Source organism: Nerophis ophidion, linkage group LG02 (genome assembly GCF_033978795.1).
Source record: "Nerophis ophidion isolate RoL-2023_Sa linkage group LG02, RoL_Noph_v1.0, whole genome shotgun sequence".
Classification (NCBI taxonomy): Eukaryota; Metazoa; Chordata; class Actinopteri; order Syngnathiformes; family Syngnathidae; genus Nerophis; species Nerophis ophidion.
Window position 1 is genome coordinate 75,692,584 of NC_084612.1, and position 27,667 is coordinate 75,720,250.

General features: G+C 40.5%; 1 protein-coding gene across 5 annotated transcripts in view; it reads right to left on the reverse strand.

Moving 5' to 3' along the window:
* Positions 1–233: 233 nt before the first annotated feature.
* Positions 234–27,667, reverse strand: part of sugt1 (SGT1 homolog, MIS12 kinetochore complex assembly cochaperone) — an 82,874-nt gene continuing 55,440 nt past the window's right edge. For 4 of the 5 annotated variants that reach the window (XM_061891227.1, XM_061891237.1, XM_061891203.1 and 1 more), the window contains 3 exons: positions 23,544–23,634; positions 17,968–18,140; positions 234–13,213 (listed from right to left, as the gene is read on the reverse strand). In XM_061891227.1, coding sequence (XP_061747211.1) covers positions 13,112–13,213; positions 17,968–18,140; positions 23,544–23,634 — 366 coding nt within the window. In that variant the 3' untranslated portion in view covers positions 234–13,111. The remainder of the gene's footprint in view (positions 13,214–17,967; positions 18,141–23,543; positions 23,635–27,667) is intronic. The other variant, XR_009804866.1, reaches the window with a different exon arrangement.

The window sequence follows — 27,667 nt, forward strand, 5'->3', positions numbered from 1 at the left end:
TGCCGAGACAATCCCAGGCAAAGCTGCAGCTGCAGGACATATCTAAGCCCCCCCCCGCCCTTCACTGGTATCAGTGACGCCACATTTCATTCCTCTCGGCACACATACAGAATTTGGCTCCCTGCCATCCTATATTACCCTCGTGGGGGCTGACGGGCTAACCAACCATCCCCTCCCACTCGGAGACTTTCCAACCTGTATGGAACAGTTCCCAGAGACGACAAAACTCCTGAGAGCGTTAGCCGGACAAGCCTTTTATTCATACCTTGGATTGAATCGCACTCAAGCGGTACAAAGCCACTTATTGGCGCGGAGATATCTTGCAAAGCGTGGGTGCGGAAGCCGAGAAAATCACTCCGAGTTATCGCTTAAAACATCTAAATTACTTCTCATTGTTAACTATACATTTTTTTTTTATACATGTGCTGATAACGGGAAGTCATAAAGGGCTTTAACATAGAAATGCTGAAGGCAAACAGACAAGGGTTGAATTATGAACTAAAACCCCTGATATGAACGTCGGGTTGGATTGTTTTAGGTCTGTCCGTCATGTTCTAATCCACTCTTTCCTTCTAAGTACTTTGGCCTTAAGGAAATCCTACAATGCAAATCCTTCTGTCCTACTGACTTTTCAAATTGACAGGAGAGGACAAGGAGGTCTGGGGAGATGATAATGGGAACTCTATGACCTTGTTTCCACCAAGCAGTACGGTTCAGTTTTTGTACGGTACCATACACAGTACAGACCAAATCTCATTCAATGCGTTTTCTTTTATTTTCACGACTAATTACATTGTAGATTGTCACTGAAGACAACAAAACTATGAATGAACACAACAAAATAAGGTGAAATAACTGAAAACATGATTTATTTTCTAGTTTCTTCAAAATAGCCACCCGCTGCTCTTAATCATTGCTTTGCACACTCTTGGCATTCTCTTGATGAGCTTCAATCAAGCACACCTTTGAAATGAAAACCCGCTTCCCCGACTCTAGTCACTGCCGTTGTGTCCTTGGGCAGGACACTTTGCCCACCTGCTCCCGGTGCCACCCACACTGTTTTGGATGTAGCTTGGATGTTGGGTTATACTGTGTAGAGCGCTTTGAGTCACTAGAGAAAAGCGCTATATAAATATAATTCACTTCACAATTCCAGCAATACCTCGGTTTTTATTAGTCCCTTCCAAAAGTCATGCGACTGATTTTATTCCCTGATTCTCAAACCCAACACTTCTGCTGGGTTCTTCATGATATCACAGACTATACACACACTACCTTTATGTCCTATAGGCCATGTATTCATCACTATATGAATACATGGCGGAAGAGCGGCTGTGCCAGCAACTTGAGGGCTCCAGGTTCGATCCCCGCTTCCGTCATCCTAGTCACTGACGTTGTGTCCTTGGGCAAGACACTTTACCCACCTGCTCCCAGTGCCACCCACACTGTTTTAAATGTAACTTAGATATTGGGTTTTACTATGTAAAGCGCTTTAAGTCACTAGAGAAAAGCGCTATATAAATATAATTCACTTCACTTCACTTCATTTTAGGTGAATGCCTCTTGAAGCTCATCGAGAGAATGCCAAGAGTGTGCAAAGCAGTAATCAAGAGCAAAGGGTGGCTATTTTGAAGGAACTAGAATATAAAACATGTTTTTAGTTAGTACATAAGTTCTCATGTGTTTATTAGTAGGTTTGATGCCTTCAGTGAAAATGCAGAAGGTGTTCAAACTTTTGGCATTCATTGGTTACCAACTGTGGTCTGCTTACTGGCTGACAAAGATTCGATACCGCCAGGGAGCAACTGGATAGGAAAGGAACAGAAATATGCTTTTATTTAAAGGGAAACTGCACTTGTTTTGGTATTTTGCCTATCCTTCATAATCATGAAAGACATGAGAGATTTTTTTTTTAATGCATTCTACAGAAGAGCCAATGTGAGGTCTTCTAAAAGGGCCATAAAATCCAATAAAAACTTCCAAAAGGCGCCAACAATACCCCATTTACATTTTATGACTTGACTATTAATAAAGTATTAGTGATATTGTTATTATAAGTGCTAACGCAGACAGACTATTAATAGCAGCTTGTTTGTAATGTTTACATCATCCAGTGTTCAGTTGTTTCCTTACTTCCCTGCTCCTTGCAAGTTTATTCTAGATCATAAATCACGCCTCTCACCCGGACGGCAGAAGGCTGAGGACGTATTCCAACGAGCTGGTAGACTTTGACAGCCAGTTTAGACTCGAAAATGGCGAGGACGACACAAAAAGACAGCTTTTTTTGGGCGAGAATTATGAATCATTCCTCATCTAAAAAGGGAAAACATGAACATTTTGGCAGTCAGCATCCTCATGACAGCAGACATTGTACAGTAAGTGATGTTTTACTATGTTTGTTGGCTTTCAAAGTTTGCAGTGAGTAATAGTCAGTCGTGGAGTTGAAAAAAAAGCATACGTCGTGATGCATTTTTCTAAATTAATGCGCCGTGTATACTTAAAATGATCAAAAATAAATGTGCCTGTTAGATATATACTTACATCATGTATATTACAAGGTTCAAATTCAAGACCCGGGGGCCAGATCCGGCCCGACAAGTCATTTCGGCCTGCGAAAGATGTTGCTACTTCATCTTTCTGACCAAATGTTATCAATTATTTCCATTTTGACAGAAAAAAAATGTATCTAATACGGAAAATTTCATATGTTTTAAACTTTGGTTATTGGTGAATCTTTGGGCACCTTAGCCATTCCATTACGATTCTTGGGGTGAGGATTTGATTCATAATCGATACTCGATTTAACCCGATTCTCGATTCAAACCGATTTATTCAAAATGGCGAAGACGACACAAAAAGACAGCTTTGTTTTTTGTGAGAATTGAGTAATTCCTCATCTAAAAGGGAACATATAAAAAAATCCTATCAGTCAGCATCCTCATGACAGAAGACATTGTACAGTAAGTGATGTTTTACTATGTTTGTTGGCTTTCGAAGTTTGCAGTGAGTAATAATCAGTCATGGAGTTGAGAAAAAAGCAAACGTCGTGATGCATTTTTAGAAATTAATGTGCCGCGTATACTTAAAATGATCAAAAATACGCACATATCAAATAATATTATAAATGGTTCAAATTCAAGACAGATCCGGCCCGACAAGTCATTTCGGCCTGCGAAAGATGTTGCTACTTCATCTTTCTGACCAAATGTTATCAATTATTTCCATTTTGACAGAAAAAAAATGTATCTAATACGGGAAATTTCATATGTTTTAAACTTTGGTTATTGGTGAATCTTTGGGCACCTTAGCCATTCCATTACGATTCTTGGGGTGAGGATTTGATTCATAATCGATACTCGATTTAACCCGATTCTCGATTCAAACCGATTTATTCAAAATGGCGAAGACGACACAAAAAGACAGCTTTGTTTTTTGTGAGAATTGAGTAATTCCTCATCTAAAAGGGAACATATAAAAATCCTAGCAGTCAGCATCCTCATGACAGAAGACATTGTACAGTAAGTGATGTTTTACTATGTTTGTTGGCTTTCAAAGTTTGCCGTGAGTAATAATCAGTCATGGAGTTGAGAAAAAAGCAAACGCCGTGATGCATTTTTAGAAATTAATGTGCCGCGTATACTTAAAATGATCAAAAATACGCACATATCAAATATTATTATAAATGGTTCAAATTCAAGCCAGATGCGGCCCGACAAGTCATTTCGGCCTGCGAAAGCCTGGGAAAAATGTTGCTACTTCATCTTTCTGACCAAATGTTATCAATTATTTCCATTTTGACAGAAAAAAAATGTATCTAATACGGGAAATTTCATATGTTTTAAACTTTGGTTATTGGTGAATCTTTGGGCACCTTAGCCATTCCATTACGACTCTTGGGGTGAGGATTTGATTCATAATCGATACTCGATTTAACCCGATTCTCGATTCAAACCGATTTATTCAAAATGGCGAGGACGACACAAAAAGACAGCTTTGTTTTTTGTGAGAATTGAGTAATTCCTCATCTAAAAGGGAACATATAAAAATCCTATCAGTCAGCATCCTCATGACAGAAGACATTGTACAGTACGTGATGTTTTACTATGTTTGTTGGCTTTCAAAGTTTGCAGTGAGTAATAATCAGTCATGGAGTTGAGAAAAAAGCAAACGCCGTGATGCATTTTTAGAAATTAATGTGCCGCGTATACTTAAAATGATCAAAAATACGCACATATCAAATATTATTATAAATGGTTCAAATTCAAGCCAGATGCGGCCCGACAAGTCATTTCGGCCTGCGAAAGCCTGGGAAAAATGTTGCTACTTCATCTTTCTGACCAAATGTTATCAATTATTTCCATTTTGACAGAAAAAAAATGTATATAATACGGGAAATTTCATATGTTTTAAACTTTGGTTATTGGTGAATCTTTGGGCACCTTAGCCATTCCATTACGACTCTTGGGGTGAGGATTTGATTCATAATCGATACTCGATTTAACCCGATTCTCGATTCAAACCGATTTATTCAAAATGGCGAGGACGACACAAAAATACAGCTTTGTTTTGGCTAGAATTGAGTCATTCCTCATCTAAAAGGGAACATATTAAAAAATCCTAGCAGTCAGCATCCTCATGATAGAAGACATTGTACAGTACGTGATGTTTTACTATGTTTGTTGGCTTTCGAAGTTTGCAGTGAGTAATAATCAGTCATGGAGTTGAGAAAAAAGCAAACGTCGTGATGCATTTTTAGAAATTAATGTGCCGCGTATACTTAAAATAATCAAAAATACGCACATATCAAATAATATTATAAATGGTTCAAATTCAAGCCAGATGCGGCCCGACAAGTCATTTCGGCCTGCGAAAAATGTTGCTACTTCATCTTTCTGACCAAATGTTATCAATTATTTCCATTTTGACAGAAAAAACATGTAATACGGGAAATTTCATATGTTTTAAACTTTGGTTATTGGTGAATCTTTGGGCACCTTAGCCATTCCATTACGACTCTTGGGGTGAGGATTTGATTCATAATCTATACTCGATTTAACCCGATTCTCGATTCAAACCGATTTATTCAAAATGGCGAAGACGACACAAAAAGACAGCTTTGTTTTTTGTGAGAATGGAGTCATTCCTCATCTAAAAGGGAACATATTAAAAAATCCTATCAGTCAGCATCCTCATGACAGAAGACATTGTACAGTAAGTGATGTTTTACTATGTTCGTTGGCTTTCGAAGTTTGCAGTGAGTAATAATCAGTCATGGAGTTGAGAAAAAAGCAAACGTCGTGATGCATTTTTAGAAATTAATGTGCCGCGTATACTTAAAATGATCAAAAATACGCACATATTAAATAATATTATAAATGGTTCAAATTCAAGCCAGATCCGGCCCGACAAGTCATTTCGGCCTGCGAAAGATGTTGCTACTTCATCTTTCTGACCAAATGTTATCAATTATTTCCATTTTGACAGAAAAAAAATGTATCTAATACGGAAAATTTCATATGTTTTAAACTTTGGTTATTGGTGAATCTTTGGGCACCTTAACCATTCCATTACGACTCTTGGGGTGAGGATTTGATTCATAATCGATACTCGATTTAACCCGATTCTCGATTCAAACCGATTTATTCAAAATGGCGAGGACGACACAAAAAGACAGCTTTGTTTTGGCTAGAATTGAGTCATTCCTCATCTAAAAGGGAACATATTAAAAAATCCTAGCAGTCAGCATCCTCATGACAGAAGACATTGTACAGTAAGTGATGTTTTACTATGTTTGTTGGCTTTCGAAGTTTGCAGTGAGTAATAATCAGTCATGGAGTTGAGAAAAAAGCAAACGTCGTGATGCATTTTTAGAAATTAATGTGCCGCGTATACTTAAAATGATCAAAAATACGCACATATCAAATAGTATTATAAATGGTTCAAATTCAAGCCAGATGCGGCCCGACAAGTCATTTCGGCCTGCGAAAGCCTGGGAAAAATGTTGCTACTTCATCTTTCTGACCAAATGTTATCAATTATTTCCATTTTGACAGAAAAAACATGTAATACGGGAAATTTCATATGTTTTAAACTTTGGTTATTGGTGAATCTTTGGGCACCTTAGCCATTCCATTACAATTTTTGGGGTGAGGATTTGATTCATAATCGATACTCGATTTAACCCGATTTATTCAAAATAGCGAGGACGACACAAAAAGACAGCTTTGTTTTGGCTAGAATTGAGTAATTCCTCATCTAAAAAGGGAACATATTAAAAAATCCTATCAGTCAGCATCCTCATGACAGAAGACATTGTACAGTAAGTGATGTTTTACTATGTTTGTTGGCTTTCAGAGTTTGCCGTGAGTAATAATCAGTCATGGAGTTGAGAAAAAAGCAAACGCCGTGATGCATTTTTAGAAATTAATGTGCCGCGTATACTTAAAATGATCAAAAATACGCACATATCAAATAATATTATAAATGGTTCAAATTCAAGCCAGATGCGGCCCGACAAGTCATTTCGGCCTGCGAAAGCCTGGGAAAAATGTTGCTACTTCATCTTTCTGACCAAATGTTATCAATTATTTCCATTTTGACAGAAAAAAAATGTATCTAATACGGGAAATTTCATATGTTTTAAACTTTGGTTATTGGTGAATCTTTGGGCACCTTAGCCATTCCATTACGATTCTTGGGGTGAGGATTTGATTCATAATCGATACTCGATTTAACCCGATTCTCGATTCAAATCGATTTATTCAAAATAGCGAGGACGACACAAAAAGACAGCTTTGTTTTGGCTAGAATTGAGTCATTCCTCATCTAAAAAGGGAACATATTAAAAAATCCTAGCAGTCAGCATCCTCATGACAGAAGACATTGTACAGTAAGTGATGTTTTACTATGTTTGTTGGCTTTCGAAGTTTGCAGTGAGTAATAATCAGTCATGGAGTTGAGAAAAAAGCAAACGCCGTGATGCATTTTTAGAAATTAACGTGCCGCGTATACTTAAAACGATCAAAAATACGCACATATCAAATAATATTATAAATGGTTCAAATTCAAGCCAGATGCGGCCCGACAAGTCATTTCGGCCTGGGAAAAATGTTGCTACTTCATCTTTCTGACCAAATGTTATCAATTATTTCCATTTTGACAGAAAAAACATGTAATACGGGAAATTTCATATGTTTTAAACTTTGGTTATTGGTGAATCTTTGGGCACCTTAGCCATTCCATTACGATTCTTGGGGTGAGGATTTGATTCATAATCGATACTCAATTTAACCCGATTCTCGATTCAAACCGATTTATTCAAAATAGCGAAGACGACACAAAAAGACAGCTTTGTTTTGGCTAGAATTGAGTCATTCCTCATCTAAAAAGGGAACATATTAAAAAATCCTATCAGTCAGCATCCTCATGACAGAAGACATTGTACAGTAAGTGATGTTTTACTATGTTTGTTGGCTTTCGAAGTTTGCAGTGAGTAATAATCAGTCATGGAGTTGAGAAAAAAGCAAACGTCGTGATGCATTTTTAGAAATTAATGTGCCGCGTATACTTAAAACGATCAAAAATACGCACATATCAAATAATATTATAAATGGTTCAAATTCAAGCCAGATCCGGCCGGACAAGTCATTTCGGCCTGCGAAAAATGTTGCTACTTCATCTTTCTGACCAAATGTTATCAATTATTTCCATTTTGACAGAAAAAAAATGTATCTAATACGGGAAATTTCATATGTTTTAAACTTTGGTTATTGGTGAATCTTTGGGCACCTTAGCCATTCCATTACGACTCTTGGGGTGAGGATTTGACTCATAATCTATACTCGATTTAACCCGATTCTCGATTCAAACCGATTTATTCAAAATGGCGAGGATGACACGAAAAGACAGCTTTGTTTTTTGTGAGAATTGAGTCATTCCTCATCTAAAAGGGAACATATTAAAAAATCCTAGCAGTCAGCATCCTCATGACAGCAGACATTGTACAGTAAGTGATGTTTTACTATGTTTGTTGGCTTTCAAAGTTTGCAGTGAGTAATAGTCAGTCGTGGAGTTGAAAAAAAAGCATACGTCGTGATGCATTTTTAGAAATTAATGCGCCGCGTATACTTAAAATGATCAAAAATACGCACATATTAAATACTATTATAAATGGTTCAAATTCAAGACCCGGGGGCCAGATGCGGCCCGACAAGTCATTTCGGCCTGCGAAAGCCTGGGAAAAATGTTGCTACTTCATCTTTCTGACCAAATGTTATCAATTATTTCCATTTTGACAGAAAAAAAATGTATATAATACGGGAAATTTCATATGTTTTAAACTTTGGTTATTGGTGAATCTTTGGGCACCTTAGCCATTCCATTACGACTCTTGGGGTGAGGATTTGATTCATAATCGATACTCGATTTAACCCGATTCTCGATTCAAACCGATTTATTCAAAATGGCGAGGATGACACGAAAAGACAGCTTTGTTTTTTGTGAGAATTGAGTAATTCCTCATCTAAAAGGGAACATATAAAAAAATCCTAGCAGTCAGCATCCTCATGACAGAAGACATTGTACAGTAAGTGATGTTTTACTATGTTTGTTGGCTTTCGAAGTTTGCAGTGAGTAATAATCAGTCATGGAGTTGAGAAAAAAGCAAACGTTGTGATGCATTTTTAGATTAGAAATTAATGTGCCGCGTATACTTAAAATGATCAAAAATACGCACATATCAAATAATATTATAAATGGTTCAAATTCAAGCCAGATGCGGCCCGACAAGTCATTTCGGCCTGCGAAAAATGTTGCTACTTCATCTTTCTGACCAAATGTTATCAATTATTTCCATTTTGACAGAAAAAAAATGTATCTAATACGCGAAATTTCATATGTTTTAAACTTTGGTTATTGGTGAATCTTTGGGCACCTTAGCCATTCCATTACGACTCTTGGGGTGAGGATTTGATTCATAATCGATACTCGATTTAACCCGATTCTCGATTCAAACCGATTTATTAAAAATGGCGAGGATGACACAAAAAGACAGCTTTGTTTTTTGTGAGAATTGAGTAATTCCTCATCTAAAAGGGAACATATAAAAAAATCCTAGCAGTCAGCATCCTCATGACAGAAGACATTGTACAGTAAGTGATGTTTTACTATGTTCGTTGGCTTTCAGAGTTTGCCGTGAGTAATAATCAGTCATGGAGTTGAGAAAAAAGCAAACGCCGTGATGCATTTTTAGAAATTAATGTGCCGCGTATACTTAAAACGATCAAAAATACGCACATATCAAATAATATTATAAATGGTTCAAATTCAAGCCAGATGCGGCCCGACAAGTCATTTCGGCCTGCGAAAGATGTTGCTACTTCATCTTTCTGACCAAATGTTATCAATTATTTCCATTTTGACAGAAAAAAAATGTATCTAATACGGGAAATTTCATATGTTTTAAACTTTGGTTATTGGTGAATCTTTGGGCACCTTAACCATTCCATTACGACTCTTGGGGTGAGGATTTGATTCATAATCGATACTCGATTTAACCCGATTCTCGATTCAAACCGATTTATTCAAAATGGCGAGGACGACACAAAAAGACAGCTTTGTTTTGGCTAGAATTGAGTCATTCCTCATCTAAAAGGGAACATATTAAAAAATCCTAGCAGTCAGCATCCTCATGACAGAAGACATTGTACAGTAAGTGATGTTTTACTATGTTTGTTGGCTTTCGAAGTTTGCAGTGAGTAATAATCAGTCATGGAGTTGAGAAAAAAGCAAACGTCGTGATGCATTTTTAGAAATTAATGTGCCGCGTATACTTAAAATGATCAAAAATACGCACATATCAAATAGTATTATAAATGGTTCAAATTCAAGCCAGATGCGGCCCGACAAGTCATTTCGGCCTGCGAAAGCCTGGGAAAAATGTTGCTACTTCATCTTTCTGACCAAATGTTATCAATTATTTCCATTTTGACAGAAAAAACATGTAATACGGGAAATTTCATATGTTTTAAACTTTGGTTATTGGTGAATCTTTGGGCACCTTAGCCATTCCATTACAATTTTTGGGGTGAGGATTTGATTCATAATCGATACTCGATTTAACCCGATTTATTCAAAATAGCGAGGACGACACAAAAAGACAGCTTTGTTTTGGCTAGAATTGAGTAATTCCTCATCTAAAAAGGGAACATATTAAAAAATCCTATCAGTCAGCATCCTCATGACAGAAGACATTGTACAGTAAGTGATGTTTTACTATGTTTGTTGGCTTTCAGAGTTTGCCGTGAGTAATAATCAGTCATGGAGTTGAGAAAAAAGCAAACGCCGTGATGCATTTTTAGAAATTAATGTGCCGCGTATACTTAAAATGATCAAAAATACGCACATATCAAATAATATTATAAATGGTTCAAATTCAAGCCAGATGCGGCCCGACAAGTCATTTCGGCCTGCGAAAGCCTGGGAAAAATGTTGCTACTTCATCTTTCTGACCAAATGTTATCAATTATTTCCATTTTGACAGAAAAAAAATGTATGTAATACGGGAAATTTCATGTTTTAAACTTTGGTTATTGGTGAATCTTTGGGCACCTTAGCCATTCCATTACGACTCTTGGGGTGAGGATTTGATTCATAATCGATACTCGATTTAACCCGATTTATTCAAAATAGCGAGGACGACACAAAAATACAGCTTTGTTTTGGCTAGAATTGAGTCATTCCTCATCTAAAAAGGGAACATATTAAAAAATCCTAGCAGTCAGCATCCTCATGACAGAAGACATTGTACAGTAAGTGATGTTTTACTATGTTTGTTGGCTTTCAGAGTTTGCCGTGAGTAATAATCAGTCATGGAGTTGAGAAAAAAGCAAACGCCGTGATGCATTTTTAGAAATTAATGTGCCGCGTATACTTAAAATGATCAAAAATACGCACATATCAAATAATATTATAAATGGTTCAAATTCAAGCCAGATGCGGCCCGACAAGTCATTTCGGCCTGCGAAAGCCTGGGAAAAATGTTGCTACTTCATCTTTCTGACCAAATGTTATCAATTATTTCCATTTTGACAGAAAAAAAATGTATGTAATACGGGAAATTTCATGTTTTAAACTTTGGTTATTGGTGAATCTTTGGGCACCTTAGCCATTCCATTACGATTCTTGGGGTGAGGATTTGATTCATAATCGATACTCGATTTAACCCGATTCTCGATTCAAACCGATTTATTCAAAATAGCGAGGACGACACAAAAAGACAGCTTTGTTTTGGCTAGAATTGAGTAATTCCTCATCTAAAAGGGAACATATTAAAAAATCCTAGCAGTCAGCATCCTCATGACAGAAGACATTGTACAGTAAGTGATGTTTTACTATGTTTGTTGGCTTTCGAAGTTTGCCGTGAGTAATAATCAGTCATGGAGTTGAGAAAAAAGCAAACGCCGTGATGCATTTTTAGAAATTAATGTGCCGCGTATACTTAAAATGATCAAAAATACGCACATATCAAATAATATTATAAATGGTTCAAATTCAAGCCAGATGCGGCCCGACAAGTCATTTCGGCCTGCGAAAGCCTGGGAAAAATGTTGCTACTTCATCTTTCTGACCAAATGTTATCAATTATTTCCATTTTGACGGAAAAAAAATGTATCTAATACGGGAAATTTCATGTTTTAAACTTTGGTTATTGGTGAATCTTTGGGCACCTTAGCCATTCCATTACGATTCTTGGGGTGAGGATTTGATTCATAATCGATACTTGATTTAACACGTTTCTCGATTCGATTTAATCAACGTATTACTTGGTACAATAATAATTATATAACACCTTAACAAAACAGCTTACAAAATCTATTTTTGGTTGCTGACGTTATGACAATTAAGTCAAATGTGTTTTTTTTTTAGCTAATTTGTCCCAAAAAAAAAAAGCGATTTGACATTTTTTTAGACAATTTTACAATTGAGATGATCACAAATTGGGATTCATATGTGATAAAAAAAAAATATAAAAATTAGCACCCTGATTATTATATACCGTATTATAGCTGGGATGAGGTGGCGACTTGTAGCTGAGACAGGGTAGGAAATGGATGGATGGACAGTTTATAAGAATAACAATGAATACTTAAATATCTGCTTGTCACCTGGACTTACGATTTCCAAGCAAGTTATCCATCAATTTGGGCGGTATAGCTCGGTTGGTAGAGCGGCCGTGCCAGCAACTTGAGGGTTGCGGGTTCGATTCCCGCTTCCGCCATCCTAGACACTGCCGTCGTGTCCTTGGGCAAGACACTTTAGTGAATTATATTTATATAGCGCTTTTCTCAAGTGACTCAAAGCGCTTTACATAGTGAAACCCAATATCTAAGTTACATTCAAACCAGTGTGGGTGGCACTGGGAGCAGGTGGGTAAAGTGTCTTGCCCAAGGACACAACGGCAGTGACTAGGATGGCGGAAGCGGGACTCGAACCTGCAACCCTCAAGTTGCTGGCACGGCCACTCTACCAACCGAGCTATGCCGCCCCTTTACCCACCTGCTCCCAGTGCCACCCACACTGCTTTAAATGTAACTTAGATATTGGGTTTCACTATGTAAAGCGCTTTGAGTCACTAGAGAAAAGCGCTATATAAATATAATTCACTTCACAATTTGTACGTGCACAAATTAAATAACCAAATGCATAGGCAATTGTGCAATAATATGAGGCGATTATACTTTTATATTCTTACATTTATTGTTACAAGCAGCCCTCTAAGGGTGACGCCCCTGATGTATATAAAACCTTAATGGAGTTTTTTTAGCTGCTTTATAGGCAAAATTGAGCGGCTCCCTTAGGCTTTATTGTAAGCAGACTTTTTAATATTTAGAAACGCATATAGGAACTTTTCTATTCATCTACCCAGTCCAGGAACCAATTAAGTTTGTACATGGAGGTTCCACTGCATTCCCATGGACTGAAATGAACTGTACTGGTTGGTGGAAGACCACAGGTCGGAGGAGGAGACTGAGTGGAATGCAGGGACCGAGGTCAAACTGAGGGGGGGGGGGGGGGGAAAGGAAGCGGAGGAGAGAGAGCGAGGTAAGGAGGTTCAGTACTTCCTCAACTCGACATCATCCGGCGGGCTTGGATCCACTTTTCTCTTGCCCACATCTTTCCAGTTGGTGCTCAAAACTGTGCCATGTGACTCCGTCTGCAGGAAAAAAAAAAAAATCACTGCAGTGGAATGCGCTATTTCATTAGCAATCTGGTTATGCAACACCTTCGCTCTGCTTTAAAACGCTCACAGCTTAGATTAGTTGACGACAGCAGTACTGGTTTTATTCATTAAAAAAAAAAAAAAAAAAGAACACTTAAGGGCTCAACCCGACTCAGAAGATCCAGTCGGCCTGACAGTCAGCACTTCACGCTGATGAATTGCCTCGTGGGGAAAAAAGACCAAAAGTTTGCCTTCTAAAAACTTTGTATACAAGAAAAAAAGTGTACACTGCGTGTTTTCACCTAGAGAGAACTTTATCAAACATGTTCAGCTGTGGGAACTGCATCTTAACCGCTGTTCTTCATCATCTTACAATAACTATACAAAAACCCAAAACCAGTGAAGTTGGCACGTTGTGTAAATGGTAAATATCTTGCCGATTGTATTGTACCGTATGTCCCGGCAAGAAATCTGCGTTCAAAAGACTCCGGCTTATTAGTGATTCCTAGAGCCCAAAAAAAGTCTGCGGGCTATAGAGCGTTTTCCGTTCGGGCTCCAGTACTCTGGAATGCCCTCCCGGTAACAGTTCGAGATGCTACCTCAGTAGAAGCATTTAAGTCTCATCTTAAAACTCATCTGTATACTCTAGCCTTTAAATAGACCTCCTTTTTAGACCAGTTGATCTGCCGCTTCTTTTCTTTCTCCTATGTCCCCCCCTCCCTTGTGGAGGGGGTCCGGTCCGATGACCATGGATGAAGTACTGGCTGTCCAGAGTCGAGACCCAGGATGGACCGCTCGTCGGGACCCAGGATGGACCGCTCGCCTGTATCGGTTGGGGACATCTCTACGCTGCTGATCCGCTTGAGATGGTTTCCTGTGGACGGGACTCTCGCTGCTGTGTTGGAGCCACTATGGATTGAACTTTCACAGTATCATGTTAGACCCGCTCGACATCCATTGCTTTCGGTCCCCTAGAGGGGGGGGGGGTTGCCCACATCTGAGGTCCTCTCCAAGGTTTCTCATAGTCAGCATTGTCACTGGATGTGAATTCTCCCTGCCCACTGGGTGTGAGTTTTCCTTGCCCTTTTGTGGGTTCTTCCGAGGATGTTGTAGTCGTAATGATTTGTGCAGTCCTTTGAGACATTTGTGATTTGGGGCTATATAAATAAACATTGATTGATTGATTGAAATATAAACAGAATACAATGATTTGCAAATCCTTTTCCACCTATATTTAATTGAATAAACTGCAAAGACAAGATACTTAACGTTCAAACTGGAAAACGTTGTTATTTTTAGCTCATTTTGGAATTTGATGCCTGCAACATGTTTCAAAAAAGCTGGCACAAGCGGCAAAAAAGGCTGAGAAAATTGAGAAATGCTCATCAAACACTTATTTGGAACATCCCGCAGGTGAACAGGCTAATTGGGAACCGGTGGGTAGAAAAGCAGCTTCCGTTAAAAATGCTCAGTCATTCACAAACAAGGAGGGGGGCGAGGGTCACCACTTTGTGAACAAATGCGTGAGCAAATTGTGGAACTGTTTAAGGACAACATTTCTCAATGAGCCATTGTAAGGAATTTAGGGATTTCACCATCTACGGACTGTAATATCATCAAAAGGTTTGGAGAATCTGGAGAAATCACTGCACGTAAGCGATGATATTACGGACCGTCGATCCCTCAGGCGGTTCTGCATCAAAAAGTGACATCAGTGTGTAAAGGATATCACCACACGGGTTCAGAAACACTTCAGAAAACCACTGTCGGTAACTACAGTTCATCGCTACATCTGTAAGTGCCAGTTAAAATTCTACTATACAAAGCCAAACCTATTTATCAACAACACCCAGAAACAAAGCTGGTTTGGCTGGGTCCGAGATCATCCAAGATGGACTGATGCAGAGTGGAAAAGTGTTCTGACGAGTCCACGTTTCAAATTGTTTTTTCAGCCGGAACAAAGAGGAAAAGAACTATCCGGATTGTTATATGCGCAAAGTTGAAAAGCCTGCATCTGTGATGGTATGGGGGTGTATTAGTGCCCAAGGCATGGGTAACTTACACATGTGTGATGGTATGGGGGTGTATTAGTGCCCAAGGCATGGGTAACTTACACATCTGTGAAGGCACAATTACTGCTGAAAGGTACACACAGGTTTTGGAGCAACATATGTTGCCATCCAAGGAACGTTATCATGGACGCCCCTGCTTATTTCAGCAAGACAAAGCCAAGCCACGTGTAGCAACATCAGCATCTGTTTATTGTTTATCGAATGGATCCCCATTAGCATACAAAATAAAAATACAAAGAATACATGCATTACCAAAAATTATACAAAGGAAAAATACAACATAAGGTAAAAAAAGCTAGTTAAACCTAGTATCAAAAATTCACGTTATGTGATGTGATGGTATGGGGGTGTATTAGTGCCCAAGGCATGGGTAACTTACACATCTGTGAAGGCACCATTAATACTTAAAGGTACACACAGGTTTTGGAGCGACATATGTTGCTATCCAAGCAACATTATCATGGATGCCCCTGCTTATTTCAGCAAGACAATGCCAAGCTACGTGTTACATCAGCATGGCTTAATAGTAAAAGAGTGTGGGTACTGGACTGGCCTACCTGTAGTCCAGGTCGGTCTCCCATTGATGCGAATTAGAGCCTTAAAAATATCAATAATGCAGGACACCATTGATTTTAATTCATTATTATTTTTGAGTAATCACAGTGAAAATAGAAATAAAATCCCAATAAATATATTTGGGATTCAAAAGGTGCCCCACTCAGAAAGTGATACATTTTTATTAGGTTTTTTTTTTACTTCCAACAATCAAGTTACTAGATCAACTTCAGATATATCTGTCGATTTTACATTTGAACTATTATTTTGTTGGTTTTATGCTCTTTTGTCAAAGAAAACAATGTTTTTTTTAATGGCAACCACACAAAATATGCAACATTTTCCACATAAAACATTTTAAAGTGAAATATTTGAAATAATTGGAGCGTTGAATAGGTCGATAATTCATTATAACATTGATTTTTTTTTTTGGGGAGCGATGGCAAAAAAAGAATAACAAAGAGACAAAAGAAAAAAAACTGCTTTGTGTCAACATTGCAACTTGTTCTAGTTATATTTCACCTCATTCCACTTTTTACATTTTTTTTTTTGTTATTTTTGCAATAGTGAATTAGTGAATTATATTTTTATAGCGCTTTTTCTCAAGTGACTCAGAGCGCTTTACATAGTGAAACCCATTATCTAAGTGACATTCAAACCAGTGTGGGTGGCACTGGAAGCAGGTGGGTAAAGTGTCTTGCCCAAGGACACAAGGGCAGTGACTAGGTTGACAGAAGCGGGAATCGAACCTGCAACCCTCAAGTTGCTGGCACGGCCACTCTACCAACCGAGCTAAACCGCCCCTATAGCATTTCCAGAATGTGTGGTGGCCCGGTAAACAAATAGCTGCGGGCCGCAAATGGCCCCCGGGCCACACTTTGGACACCCCTGCTGTACATCAAGCAAGAACGGGAAATAATTCCGCCTGAAAAGCTTAAAAAATTGGTCTCCTCAGTTCCCAGAGGTTCACTGAGCGTTGTTAAAAGGAAAGGCCATGTAACACAATGGTAAAAATATATATATTATGGGTTGTACTTGTATAGCGCTTTTCTACCTTCAAGGTACTCAAAGCGCTTTGACACTACTTCCGCATTCACACACTGATGGAGGGAGCTGCCATGCAAGGCGCTAACCAGCACCCATCAGGAGCAAGGGTGAAGTGTCTTGCTCAGGACACAACGGACGTGACGAGGTTGGTACTAGGTGGGATTTGAACCAGGGACCCTCGGGTTGCGCACGGCCACTCTTCCACTGCGCCACGCCGTCCCTATATATATATATATATATTTTTTTTTGAGGTGGGGGCACTTTTGGGGCCTTCCTGTCCAGCTGGTGTCAGCGCCTCAGGCTACTGCGGTTGGGCTGCGTGCCCGTCTTGATTGGGACCCGCTGGATGTGAATTACATTTATATAGCGCTTTTCTCAAGTGACTCAAAGCGCTTTTTTACATAGTGACACCCAATATCTAAGTTACATTTAAACCAGTGTGGGTGGCACTGGGAGCAAGTGGGTAAAGTGTCTTGCCCAAGGACACAACGGCAGTAACTAGGATGGCACAAGCGGGAATTGAACATGCAACCCTCAAGTTGCAGGCACGGACACTCTACCAACCGAGCTATGCCGCCCGGATCATGGCAACTCGGTGGATTACAAAGCATTCGACAATGCTGCAAGTCAGCCAGCTGCTGGGTTAGTGACCTTGTGTGTCAGCATGTCTGTGATCTTTTCCTTTTATGTTTTGTCTTGCTCAGGACACAACGGACGTGACGAGGTTGATACTAGGTGGGGATTGAACCAGGGACCCTCGGTTTGCGCACGGCCACTCTCCCACTGCGCCACGCCGTCCCATGTGCCAACTTTTTTGCAATGATAATTTAAAAAAAAAAAAAAAATTCTCAGTTGGAACATTAAATATTTTGTCTTTGCAGTCTATTCAATTGAATATAAGCTGAAAGGATTTGCAAAATATTGTAGTGTTTTTTTTTACAAATGACACAATGTGCCACCTTTACTGGTTTGGGCTTGTATAGGATGAAACAAAAAAAGAAGAGAATATTTATTGCCTAATGAGGGCTGTAAAGAGGAGAGAACGAACGATAAAGTATGGAGAGTCACACTCACAAAAGACTTGTTCATGGCACGTCTGATCTCGTCTGAACCATCGGTGTAGATCTGCTGGAAGACCTTGTTGAGGGCCGCGTCTCCCTCCAGCTTCTCGTTCTTCTCCTCCTCGCTAATGTCCACCACGATTTTGTCCCATTTGCGGCTGTGCTGGGACGATGTCGGGTACTCGTCTGTTGAGGAACGCATTTGGGGATTTTTAAACACATATACCTTTTTACCTTTTAAATTCCTTCCTCTTTTTTCCTGACAATTTAAATCAATGTTCAAGTTTTTTTTTTTTTTAATTGTAAAGAATAATAAATACATTTTAATTCAATTCTTCATTTTAGCTTCTGTTTTTTGGACGAAGAATATTTGTGAAATAATTCTTCAAATTTATGATTAAAATTCAAAAAAAATATTCTGGCAAATGTAGAAAATCTGTAGAATCAAATTTAAATCTTATTTCAAAGTCTTTTGAATTTCTTTTAAAATTTTTGTTCTGGAAAATTTAGAAGAAATAATGATTTGTCTTTGTTAGAAATATAGCTTGGTCCAATTTGTTATATATTCTAACAAAGTGCAGATTGGATTTTAACCTATTTAAAACACGTCATCAAAATTCTAAAATTAATCTTCATCAGGAAAAAATACTAATAATGTTCCTTAAATTCTTTTTTTAATTTTTTCAAAAAGATTTGAATTTGCTAGTTTTTCTCGGTTGAATTTTGAATTTTAAAGAGTTGAAATTGAAGATAAACTATGTTTGAAAATTAAATTTTCACTTTTTTCTCCTCTTTTAAACCGTTCAATGAAGTGTTTTCTTCATCATTTATTTTCTACAAAAAAATTTCCGGAAAAGGGAAAAAAAATGTACAATGGAATGACAAACAGAAATACCCATTTTTTCATACATATAGATTTATTTATTAAAGTTAAATTGAGCAAATTGGCTATTTCTGGCAATTTATTAAAGTGTGTATCAAACTGGTAGCCCTTCGCATTAATCAGTACCCAAGAAGTAGTTCTTGCTTTCAAAAAGGTTGCTGACCCCTTCACAAACACGCGTCATCATTCCGCGACGTTTTCAACAAGAAACTCCGCGGGAAATTTAAAATTGTAATTTAGTAAACTAAACCGACCATATTGGCATGTGTTGCAATGTTAAAGGGGAACATTATCACAATTTTAAAAGGGTTAAAAACAATAAAAATCAGTTCCCAGTGGCTTGTTGTATTTTTTGAAGTTTTTTTCAAAATTTTACCGGTCCCGGAATATCCCTAAAAAAAACTTTAAAGTGCTTGATTTTCGCTATTTGCGATGCGACTATCCATTTCCCTGTGACGTCATACAATGTAAACAAACAACGGCGAATAGCACAGCACGATATAGTGACATTAGCTCGGATTCAAACTCGGATTTCAGCGGCTTAAGCAATTCAACAGATTACGCATGTATTGAAACAGATGGTTGGAGTATGAAAGTATTGAAGAAGAAACTGAAGCTATTGAGTGAATAGCTATTGACGCTATTCATAGCCATAGCATGGCCGAATAGCTGCGTTAGCATCGCCGGTAAAATGTGCGGACCAAACGATCAGGACTTTTGCATCTCGTGATACTGGAGCAACTTAAATCTGTCGATTGGTAAGTGTTTGTTTTGCATTAAATGTGGATGGAAGGAAACGTAATATAGTTGCAAATGCATCTGCAGGTTATCCATACATCTCTGTGCCATGTCTGCTTTAGCACCGCCGGTAAATAGCATGTTAGCATCGATTAGCGTAGCATGTTAGCATCGATTAGCTGGCAGTCAACATCAACAAAACTCACCTTTGTGATTTCGTTGACTTTATAGTTGCAAATGCATCTGCAGGTTATCCATACATCTCTGTGCCATGTCTGCTTTAGCACCGCCGGTAAATAGCATGTTAGCATCGATTAGCGTAGCATGTTAGCATCGATTAGCTGGCAGTCAACATCAACAAAACTCACCTTTGTGATTTCGTTGACTTTATAGTTGCAAATGCATCTGCAGGTGATCCATACATCTCTGTGCCATGTCTGCTTTAGCACCGCCGGTAAATAGCATGTTAGCGTCGATTAGCGTAGCATATTAGCATCGATTAGCTGGCAGTCAACATCAACAAAACTCACCTTTGTGATTTCGTTGACTTTATAGTTGCAAATGCATCTGCAGGTTATCCATACATCTCTGTGCCATGTCTGCTTTTGCACCGCCGGTAAATAGCATGTTAGCATCGATTAGCGTAGCATGTCAGCATCGATTAGCTGGCAGTCAACATCAACAAAACTCACCTTTGTGATTTCGTTGACTTTATAGTTGCAAATGCATCTGCAGGTGATCCATACATCTCTGTGCCATGTCTGCTTTTGCACCGCCGGTAAATAGCATGTTAGCATCGATTAGCGTAGCATGTCAGCATCGATTAGCTGGCAGTCAACATCAACAAAACTCACCTTTGTGATTTCGTTGACTTTATAGTTGCAAATGCATCTGCAGGTGATCCATACATCTCTGTGCCATGTCTGCTTTAGCACCGCCGGTAAATAGCATGTTAGCATCGATTAGCGTAGCATGTTAGCATCGATTAGCTGGCAGTCAACATCAACAAAACTCACCTTTGTGATTTCGTTGACTTTATAGTTGCAAATGCATCTGCAGGTTATCCATACATCTCTGTGCCATGTCTGCTTTTGCACCGCCGGTAAATAGCATGTTAGCATCGATTAGCTGGCAGTCACGCCGCAACCAAATATGTCTGATTAGCACATAAGTGAGCAACATCAACAAAACTCACCTTTGTGATTTAGTTGACTTTATCGTTGCAAATGCATCGGCAGGTTATCCATACATCTGTGTCATGTCTGTCATCGCCGGTAAATAGCATGTTAGCATCGATTAGCTGGCAGTCAACATCAACAAAACTCACCTTTGTGATTTCGTTGACTTTATAGTTGCAAATGCATCTGCAGGTTATCCATACATCTCTGTGCCATGTCTGCTTTTGCACCGCCGGTAAATAGCATGTTAGCATCGATTAGCTGGCAGTCACGCCGCGACCAAATATGTCTGATTAGCACATAAGTGAGCAACATCAACAAAACTCACCTTTGTGATTTAGTTGACTTTATCGTTGCAAATGCATCTGCAGGTTATCCATACATCTGTGTCATGTCTGTCATCGCCGGTAAATAGCATGTTAGCATCGATTAGCGTAGCATCTTAGCATCGATTAGTTGGCAGTCAACATCAACAAAACTCACCTTTGTGATTTCGCTGACTTTATAGTTGCAAATGCATCTGCAGGTTATCCATACATCTCTGTGCCATGTCTGCTTTTGCACCGCCGGTAAATAGCATGTTAGCATCGATTAGCTGGCAGTCACGCCGTGACCAAATATGTCTGATTAGCACATAAGTGAGCAACATCAACAAAACTCACCTTTGTGATTTAGTTGACTTTATCGTTGCAAATGCATCGGCAGGTTATCCATACATCTGTGTCATGTCTGTCATCGCCGGTAAATAGCATGTTAGCATCGATTAGCGTAGCATGTTAGCATCGATTAGCTGGCAGTCAACATCAACAAAACTCACCTTTGTGATTTCGTTGACTTTATAGTTGCAAATGCATCTGCAGGTTATCCATACATCTCTGTGCCATGTCTGCTTTTGCACCGCCGGTAAATAGCATGTTAGCATCGATTAGCTGGCAGTCACACCGCGACCATATATGTCTGATTAGCACATAAGTGAGCAACATCAACAAAACTCACCTTTGTGATTTAGTTGACTTTATCGTTGCAAATGCATCTGCAGGTTATCCATACATCTGTGTCATGTCTGTCATCGCCGGTAAATAGCATGTTAGCATCGATTAGCGTAGCATGTTAGCATCGATTAGTTGGCAGTCAACATCAACAAAACTCACCTTTGTGATTTCGCTGACTTTATAGTTGCAAATGCATCTGCAGGTTATCCATACATCTCTGTGCCATGTCTGCTTTAGCACCGCCGGTAAATAGCATGTTAGCATCGATTAGCTGGCAGTCACGCCGTGACCAAATATGTCTGATTAGCACATAAGTGAGCAACATCAACAAAACTCACCTTTGTGATTTAGTTGACTTTATCGTTGCAAATGCATCGGCAGGTTATCCATACATCTGTGTCATGTCTGTCATCGCCGGTAAATAGCATGTTAGCATCGATTAGCGTAGCATGTTAGCATCGATTAGCTGGCAGTCAACATCAACAAAACTCACCTTTGTGATTTCGTTGACTTTATAGTTGCAAATGCATCTGCAGGTTATCCATACATCTCTGTGCCATGTCTGCTTTTGCACCGCCGGTAAATAGCATGTTAGCATCGATTAGCTGGCAGTCACGCCGCGACCATATATGTCTGATTAGCACATAAGTGAGCAACATCAACAAAACTCACCTTTGTGATTTAGTTGACTTTATCGTTGCAAATGCATCGGCAGGTTATCCATACATCTGTGTCATGTCTGTCATCGCCGGTAAAATGTGGAGACACTTTGGCACATTCAATGGGGGTCTGGCGGCAGACACTTTGGCATCTTGGGGCCAGTGGTGCAACTTGAATCCCTCCCTGTTAGTGTTGTTACACCCTCCGACAACACACCGACGAGGCATGATGTCTCCAAGGTTCCGAAAAATAGTCGAAAATAACAGAGCTGAGACCCGGTGTTTGCAATGTGTTGAAAATGAAAATGGCGGCTGTATTACCTTGGCGACGTCACGTTCTGACGTCATCGCCCCCAGAGCGATAAACAGAAAGGCGTTTAATTCGCCAAAATTCACCCATTTAGAGTTCGGAAATCGGTTACAAAAATATATGGTCTTTTTTCTGCAACATCAAGGTATATATTGACGCTTGCATAGATTTGGTGATAATGTCCCCCTTTAAGATTTCATCATTGATATATAAACTATCAGACTGCGTGGTCGGTAATAGTGGGTTTCAGTAGGCCTTTAAGAACAGTTTGTAGCTGTATGAGATGTCAGCTAAACAACTTTGTTTCAGACATTTTTTTTTACATTGCTTTTCAATGGAGGGATCACATCGTTTCATTTCTGCATTTCCTTGCAATAAGCGACGAAGGGGGAAGGGCGATACATGTAATCCAGACGCAGATTTGCATAAATAAAGCGGCAGACATATTGGGGCCAAGTGCGGACATACGGCACTGTGATCTCACAATATTGCATGTCAAGGCTTGTGTTCAGAAGGGACACAAGTAAACAGGAAGCTTGAGGTTGAGCTGGTTGAATGCAGCGGCTAGTTTGATTGCACGCTTATATAAAAGTCATTAATCCCGTCGGCGGTGGAGCGTGTGGGCTGAAATATGGAGTCACTTTAGCTGTCAGAACGCTGCCTTTTTGTCCGTGTTTTGGCTGTCACACGACTGAAAAGACCGTTTGAGAGCTGGACTGCCCACTTTCATTTCGGTGATTTTTTTTTTTCGCACTGTGAGAGAATGAAGACGTGGGTTTAAGGCAGGGGAAAGGAGGAGAGTTGATAAATGCAGAAACTGTAGACTGACTGGGATCGAAGTGTTTGATGTTGGATTCCTGTCCCTCTCCCTCCAGGCTCTCCCATCGGATGGCCTCGGTCTTCTTCATCTTCATCTCCACCTGACCAGACAAGCGAGAGGAAAGAAAGGAGGCAACGTGAAACCAAATGTTTTTCTTTGGTGCGTAGGGGGACAGAAATAGCATTTCTAATAAAAGTGACATCTTGAAGGTACGGGGCCAGGGAGGACCGTCTGTTCTCGGCTGACGACTCAGACCGTGCGGGAAGGAGACGTCGGGGATACGAGGGCACAGCTCAATCTCGTACTTCGCCGACAGACACGGTGCACTAACGAGACGCCTGTCAGCCAGAGGGCCGGTGTGAGCGATGAAATGAGCAGGGTGTGGCGGGAGCATCTGATGCCAATCATTACATCGGGAAAACAAGGGAGAGGCGGAACACAATGCGGCCGACACTGGCATGGACGTGCATTTGGAGTTGAGCTGCATTGACAGGGCACATACAGTCAAAAGTTGACATACACTTGTAAAGAACATAATGTCATGGTTGTCTTGAGTTTCCAGTCATTTTTACAAATGTTATTTTTTTTTTTAGATAGAGTAGCTCTATACTCTCGGCAGGGTTCTTGAGGGTGCATGGGAGTTTGCCCAACCAGTCTACATGTGCTTTGTGGACTTGGAGAAGGCATTGGACCGTGTCCCTCGGGAAGTCCTGTGGGGAGTGCTCAGAGAGTATGGGGTATCGGACTGTCTTATTGTGGCGGTCCACTTCCTGTATGATCAGTGTCAGAGCTTGGTCCGCATTGTAAGTCGGACACATTTCCAGTGAGGGTTGGACTCCACCAAGGCTGTCCTTTGTCACCGATTCTGTTCATAACTTTTATGGACAGAATTTCTAGGCGCAGTCAAGGCGTTGAGGGGTTCCGGTTTGGTGACCGCAGGATTAGGTCTCTGCTTTTTGCAGATGATGTGGTCCTGATGGCTTCATCTGGCCGGGATCTTCAGCTCTCGCTGGATCGGTTTTCAGCCGAGTGTGAAGCGACCGGAATGAGAATCAGCACCTCCAAGTCCGAGTCCATGGTCCTCGCCCGGAAAAGGGTGGAGTGCCATCTCCGGGTTGGGGAGGAGACCCTGCCCCAAGTGGAGGAGTTCAAGTACCTAGGAGTCTTGTTCACGAGTGGGGGAAGAGTGGATGGTGAGATCGACAGGCGGATCGGTGCGGCGTCTTCAGTAATGCGGACGTTGTACCGATCCGTTGTGGTGAAGAAGGAGCTGAGCCGGAAGGCAAAGCTCTCAATTTACCGGTCGATCTACGTTCCCATCCTCACCTATGGTCATGAGCTTTGGGTCATGACCGAAAGGATAAGATCACGGATACAAGCGGCTGAAATGTGGTGGGTCTCTCCCTTAGAGATAGGGTGAGAAGCTCTGCCATCCGGGAGGAACTCAAAGGATAAGATAAGATCACGGATACAAGCGGCTGAAATGTGGTGGGTCTCTCCCTTAGAGATAGGGTGAGAAGCTCTGTCATCCGGGAGGAACTCAAAGTAAAGCCACTGCTCCTCCACGTCGAGAGGAGCCAGATGAGGTGGTTCGGGCATCTGGTCAGGATGCCACCCGAACGCCTCCCTAGGGAGGTGTTTAGGGCACGTCCAACCGGTAGGAGGCCACGGGGAAGACCCAGGACACGTTGGGAAGACTATGTCTCCCGGCTGGCCTGGGAACGCCTCGGGATCCCCCGGGAAGAGCTAGACGAAGTGGCTGTAGATAGGGAAGTCTGGGCTTCCCTGCTTAGGCTGCTGCCCCCGCGACCCGACCTCGGATAAGCGGAAGATGATGGATGGATGGATGGACTTGTTGGTCACAAAAAAAACATTCATGAAGTTTGGTTCTTTTATGAATGTGTTATGGGTCGACTGAAAATGTGACTGGGTCAAAAGTATACATACAGCAATGTTAAAATTTGCTTACATGTCCCTTGGCAAGCTTCACTGCAATAAGGCGCATTTGGCAGCCTGTGGAGGAGGGCGTGGCCTGCAGGCCTGCAGCAGAACGGGGTGTGCCAGGACCGGCCTCGAAGTCAGCGACAGGTGCGTAGATGGCCCAGGTGGGCCGTGTTATCTAATCACCTGCCGCCCTGTATAAGCAATTTGTGGAGGTTACCCTCCAGGGGGTTCTTCGGACCACCAAGTACCGACATGAGAGCCTGATTCAGGGTTACAATTAGGGCTGCGAATCTTTGGGTGTCCCACAATTCGTTCAATATAGATTCTTGGGGTCACGATTCTATTAAAAAAAAAAAAAAAATTCCAATTCAACACCCATCCATCCATCCATTTTCTACCGCTTATTCCCTTTTGGGGTCGCGGGGGGCGCTGGCGCCAATCTCAGCTACATTTGGGCGGAAGGCGGGGTACACCCTGGACAAGTCGCCACCTCATCACAGGGCCAACACAGATAGACAGACAACATTCACACACTAGGGACCATTTAGTGTTGCCAACCAACCTATCCCCAGGTGCATGTCTTTGGAGGTGGGAGGAAGCCGGAGTACCCGGAGGGAACCCACGCATTCACGGGGAGAACATGCAAACTCCACACAGAAAGATCCCGAGCCTGGATTTGAACCCAGGACTGCAGGAACTTTGTATTGTGAGGCAGACGCACTAACCCCTCTGCCACCGTGAAGCCCCAATTCAACACGTTTCTCGATTCAAAAACGATTTTTTCCCGATTTAAAAGGATTCTCTATCCATTCGATACATAGATTTCAGCAGGATCTACCCCAGTCTGCTCACATGCTAGCAGAGTAGTAGATATTTACAAAAAAAAAAGCTTTTATAATTGTAAAGGACAATGTTTATTCAACTGATTGCAATAATGTACATTTGTTTTAACTATTAAAGGAACCAAAAATATGACTTATTTTATCTTTGTGAAAACATTGGACACAGTGTGTTGTCCAGCTTATGAGATGCCATGCAAGTGTAAGCCACTGTGACACTATTGTTCTTTTTTATTATTTTTTATAAATGTGTAATAATAATGTCAAAGGGATTTTTAATCACTGCTATGCTGAAATTATAACTAATATTGATACTGTTGTTGATAATATTCACTACTTTTGTTTTGTTCTGTGTGGTGTTTGTGTCTCCTCTCTATTGCTCTGTTTATTGCAGTTCTGAGTGTTGCTGGCTCAGGTTCGGTTTTGGAATTGGATTGCATTGTTATGGTATTGCTGTGTAGTGGTTTGTTGGATTGATAAAAATAAAATAAAATAAAAATAATCGATTTTAAACAAATGAAAATCGATTTTGCATCGCACAACGTGAGAATCACGATTCAAATTCGAATCAATTTTTCCCACAGCTCTAGTTACAATACAGTTTTATATAGTCAGTCTTTCCCCAGGTTGCTTTCCAGCAATTGTCTTTATAGTCTGTCAGTCTTGCCCTCTCTCTCCCTCCGGCGGCTGCTTATACAGGGCGACAGGTGATTAGATAACAGGCCCACCTGGGCCATTTACGCACCTTTCGCTGATTTTGAGGTCAGTCCTGGCACACCCCGTTGACCCCGACTTAAACAAGTTGAAAAACTTACTCGGGTGATACCATTTAGTGGTCAATCGTACGGAATATGTACTGAACTGTGCAATCTACTCATAAAAGTTTCAATCAATCAATCCAGGCTTGTAGGCCACGCCCCCCTCCACAGGCCACCAAAAGCGCCTTATTGCAGTGAAACTTGCCCAGGGACATGTAAGCAAATATTAACATTGCTGTATGTATACTTCTGACCCAGCACATTTGCTCACATTTTCAGTAGAAGTAAATTAAAGTTGTAGAAATTATTGTATATAAACTTTTGACCACGACTGTACCAGAAAGGCACGCAATCTGCGGCCCATTGTAACCAACCCCCCCCCCACTACTGTGCTGCCACCACCCATTAATGACCCGTGTATCTGTGTGCATGTGGAAGGCAGCGCTGGTTATGTCGGTGCAATTAGGGAACATTTCTGCTCCGCTGGGCAATGCAATGCTTCATTTATGAGGGCCGGGATTGGAGAGGGAACCGGAGGTGGACGACATTAGTGATATGAGGCAAGAGTGGCAAGGAGTGCAGCGAGGGGTGA